Source organism: Malania oleifera, chromosome 1 (assembly GCF_029873635.1).
Source record: "Malania oleifera isolate guangnan ecotype guangnan chromosome 1, ASM2987363v1, whole genome shotgun sequence".
Classification (NCBI taxonomy): domain Eukaryota; kingdom Viridiplantae; phylum Streptophyta; class Magnoliopsida; order Santalales; family Ximeniaceae; genus Malania; species Malania oleifera.
Genome location: NC_080417.1, coordinates 85835810 through 85840464, shown reverse-complemented (window position 1 = coordinate 85840464; position 4655 = coordinate 85835810). Strand labels below are relative to the sequence as shown.

Below are 4655 nucleotides of genomic sequence, written 5' to 3'. Positions count from 1 at the left end.
GGTGTGTAACGGTATCGGTAACCCAAAAAACCTTTACGTAACGGTCGCGGCCTTTATTTAAAACCATGGTCCGAAGCCTTTTAGACACTCAACTAATCCACTTGAGTAATGGATCCACCTCTCTCCCTTTCCCACTTAAATACCCAAGAATTATCTAAAATGGAAAGTCATAGCCTCCAAGACACGAGAAATATTATTCCTTATATATTTCTTGTTAGACTTTATAAAAAATTTTGAAATGTCAATTGCTTTATGATAATAACACTTTTTTTTGTTTAAACAATCAAAGTCATCTATTATAACTGCTCTATTCTGAGGAATAGTGACTCCCCAAACCAAATGTAACCCAAAACCATTATTCCTGCGATCTGTTTCCAACACAACCAAAATCATTCTGTACAGGTTTTCGTCTTGCGCAGTATACATGCATCGCAACATATTTGTTTCTAGGGTTTTTCAGAGCCAAGCTGGTAGTTTTATCAAGGACAGACATCGATTCAACAGCCCTGGGTTCAACTGTCAGTCAGTCAGAGCAACTGCAGGTTCAATAATGTAAATTTCAAAACAAATATAATTACATTGAAACAGATCAGGGAAAGTCGAAGAAATAAATTAGGGAAAAAAGAGTACAAGCAGTAATACAATATAAAACAATATAACGCAACAAAGTTGGCAACCATTTTAGCTAAAACAAGCTTTAGTACAACTTAGGTCACAAAAGTTGTTTAGTACATGTTTCAAAACTAATGTATTTGCTTCTATAGTTCTATAAAACTTTCTAAAACATCTTTAAAGTATCGATTTCTCATATTCAACCATATTAGTTCATCCTTTCCATCTATATTCAAGAAGAAGATACATTAAAAAAAATGATAGTTCAAATTTATTAAATAATTATTTTTAAAAAAAAAACCCCACTGTTATCTCATTTTACAGTTTTATTCTGACCCATGTTTCTGGTACAGCATACTGATAAAGACACTGGTTAATTCAACTGGCTGTTTGGTATTGCCCATATAACTATGCTTTATGGGAAATCCAAAAAAATTCTGATGAACAGAAATAATCTCAAGAGAAAAAATGAAAAGAAAAAAAAAATGACCAATGTCAAAATGGAAATAGTAAAAACATATCACGAAACAGAATACCATCATACAGAAGAATGCCACATGGTTGACAACCACAATGAACACATGAGGTCATAAGCTTGGAAATCAATCATCAAAGTGAACAAGGACCTTGTAGATATGGAACAAAGCTTTAAGGATGGATCAGCTGAAATTAAAACAAAAAATTCAGCTATTGTGAATGAAACTTTAAACAAACAGCATGCATGAACCAAACATTCAGACTTATGCGGAGGCAGATTGAATTATTCAATCCATTGAATATGATCATTGACCAATCGCTAGAAACATAAAAGAAAATGAAATAAAATATCCATGAAAGGGGAAAAAAACCCCCACTTAGATTTTCATTTCCTAGAATTTCATTTCAAAAAAATATAAATCTGTCCACGCTCCAAATGTAATAAATTAAAAACAGGGAATGCATACAAAAATTTTTCAAGAGATTCCATACCAAAGCAGCTTAAGCAGCTGCATTAGTTGCAGGAGCAACTTGTCCAGTCTTTGAGGAACAAAACAGATTCAGAACATCAGCATGGTTACGAATATAACCAGGGCACTTCGAAAGGAAATCTTGTGCTTCATTATGCCTTCTGGCCTTGAAAAATGCTTCGAAGACCCGAAGAAACACAGATGTGGATGGAAATCTCTGCACAGTCATTGCTTTCAGAAAAATAATAGCATCATCAGCAGTTCCAGACTTTGAAACATACTCGATGAATGGATCCACATAAGGTGGAAACCCATGACTTTTCATCAAACCAAGAAGGCTCAAAGCATCCTTAAAGCACCCTTGTACCAACAAATTATTTATCAATACTTTGTACGTCGTATGCCAAGGTTTTAATTGTTTTTCACTGACCTGCTCACAAAGTAGCTTACAAGCATCTAAAGCTCTCTTCTTATGGCAATATGCATTTACCAACAACTCAAAAGCACAAGCAGCACGCAAAGTCTTCCCTCTTTCAAGCATCTTTTGGAAACAATGAAATGCTCTTTCAATATCCCCAGCAACACAATGGCCTTCTATCAAAGACACCCATGTTTTGTCATCTAAATTACATCCAGATGCTTCTACAGTATCCACAAAGTCAGTAGCTTCATCCTTCCTTCCTGTACTACTAAGCCCAAAGGCAATCTTACTCTGCATGGCGCTACCTGCTACAAGCCCACCTTCTTCCATTGCCTTCAAGATCTTATTACAATCCCCAAGCCTACCAACACTCAATAAAGATTTGAGGACTGCATCAAAGGTAGAGTTTGTTAACACATTCCCAGCCTCCACAAAAACCTTCACAACTCTCAAAAACAAATCCATATCCAGGTCCTTACCAACCACTATTTTCCTCAGAAGAAAAGTACAATCCTGAACAGAAGGATTATGGGCACCACCCATAACAAACTCATACAAATCCACAGCTTCCTTGATCATTTTTCGCTTAATAAATCGCTCCAAAATCTTAACATAAGTAACTGCCTCCATCTCATACCCTAAGCTCCTCATTTCATCAACAAGCTTCCAAAACCGATCAATACAATCCTCTCTCCCCAAAACCCTTGCCAGAGCATTATATGTCTGTTCATCATGTTTGAACAAACTACTCTCCTCAATCCATCGAAAAAATATCAAAGCTTTTGAAGGCTCCGTGGCAAGATGCTCCAATACCATTTTAACCAAATCGCTTGAAAAAGTAACATTTTCCATAGACCTTAATCTACACTCTACATCATCACTCCACACTTCCAGTCTAATTATTTTACATATCCGAGAACAGATATTCTCAACCGTGGTCTTCGATGCATACAGCCCTCTCAAGTTCTCAACATCACTCACCAATCCATCCTTCTCAAATTTTTCCAAAACCCTAACATACACATCCTTAGATACCCCATAACCTTTGGTCTTCATTGTCTTAACCAAATCCCAAAACTCCTTCATAAACCCATTAATACCCAAAATACCCAACATCAAATTATATGATTTCGAGCTCAATCTCTCACCCTCGTTCTTCAACACCCAATCAAAAACCCTGGAAGCCACATCAGGGCTATGATCGAGATTTCTCAATATCTTTAACACCCAATCGTGGCTAATCACAACATTATTAGACTCCAAATGGGTCCTAATCTCTTCGTCGGAGTTTGGTTTAGTAAAAAGATCAGTGACAGCAACATGATCTATGTCCTTTGGTTCGAGGGAGACTTCAGAAGAAAAACTGCAAGTGCCAATTCTCGAAGAGTTCGTAAAGAGTTCAAAGGGATGCGAAAGCACGTGAGGCGCATGTGTGAGAAAGGATGAAGTGAAGGAACGAAGTATCTGAAGATTGGGGTGGGATTTTACCTGAAAATGCGAGAAGTGAGTGGAAATGTGAATTGAAGATCGAGCGTAGCCGCTGCGGAGAAGAAGCAGGCGCCATGGGTGTCTCATGTTCAACAAGGTCTAGGGTTTCGGTGTTTATTGAAGATTGAGGAAGGAAGATAGAAAGGAAGCGCCCAGGTTTTGGGTTTTACCTCTCGGTTGGAAGATTCATAGCCCCTCAAAAAATTAAATTCCAGTCACATTCCGGAAGTTCCACATATTCACAAATTACACCCGTCTAGTTTTTTTTTTTTCCCATGTTATAAAATATGTAAAAATAAATAAATAAAGATGAGGCAAAAATTTACGTGATTCGATTATGTTTACTCCATGAGCTAATGGGATTAAAATTTTCAATCTCGAGAGAAATTATAAGATAATTTAGAACCGACCTTATACAAAATATCTCCATTCATCTTATCTCTTATCTTCTTTCATCATTTTTATATGTCTACTCTCTTCAAGTATTTTTTTTTTTTCCTACCTTACAAAATGAGAGAGAGAGAGAGAGAGAGGGCCCTTTTATAGGGCAATACATGGTGGTGGCCTTGAAGATGAAGGGGTGGAAGATGAAGGAGTGACATTCATATTTTTCATAACACTCTCCTTTGGATGTCACTCATATATTAATTCATTCTGCTAAGATCTTTAAGATGTCTCATTCTGATGAAATAAACCAATTTCTTGATTGTTGTAGTAAGCAAAATTTTGATAAATAAATCTGGTAGATTATCACTTGATCGGATCTGTTGAACATCTATATCAACATTCTTGTGGAGTTCATATGTATAAAAGAATTTTGGAAAGATATGTTTTATTCTGTCACCTTTTATGTATCATCCTCTTAGTTGAGCTATACATATAGCGTTGTTTTCATATAAAACTGTTAGAATATTCTTAATTGATCTAAGACCACAATTTTCTTTGATATGAGTCACACACATTCTCTACTAGTTTCATGGATAGCTAGTATTTTAGAATGATTAGAGGAAGCTGTTGTAATTGTCTGTTTTACTAATTTCCAAGACATAACAGTTTTCCGTAAAAAAAATTGATATCCAGTTTGAGATTTAGCATTGCGAGGATCAAATAGATATCCAACATTTGCATGTCCTACTAGTTGAGATTTGGAATCAAATGAGTAGAATAAACCCAAATCATATGTATCT

The 4655-nt window shown here is 36.0% G+C and overlaps 1 protein-coding gene across 4 annotated transcripts; it reads right to left on the bottom strand.

Annotated features, from left to right (window-relative positions):
* Nucleotides 1–342: 342 nt before the first annotated feature.
* Nucleotides 343–3680, bottom strand: LOC131161326 (pentatricopeptide repeat-containing protein At3g02490, mitochondrial). Of its 4 annotated transcripts, none has more exons than XR_009138401.1 (3): nucleotides 1582–3680; nucleotides 1149–1275; nucleotides 343–536 (listed from the first exon to the last, which is right to left on the bottom strand). XR_009138401.1 is itself a non-coding variant. In XM_058117038.1 (3 exons), the coding sequence occupies exon 1, from the start codon at nucleotides 3553–3555 to the stop codon at nucleotides 1591–1593; it is 1965 nt and encodes a 654-aa protein (XP_057973021.1). In that variant the 5' UTR covers nucleotides 3556–3676; the 3' UTR covers nucleotides 343–536; nucleotides 1239–1275; nucleotides 1582–1590. The 4 variants fall into 4 exon arrangements, 2 of the variants coding, with proteins under 2 accessions (XP_057973021.1, XP_057973003.1); XR_009138402.1 differs by having other exon boundaries at nucleotides 1157–1275; nucleotides 1582–3671; XM_058117038.1 differs by having other exon boundaries at nucleotides 1239–1275; nucleotides 1582–3676.
* Nucleotides 3681–4655: the final 975 nt, after the last annotated feature.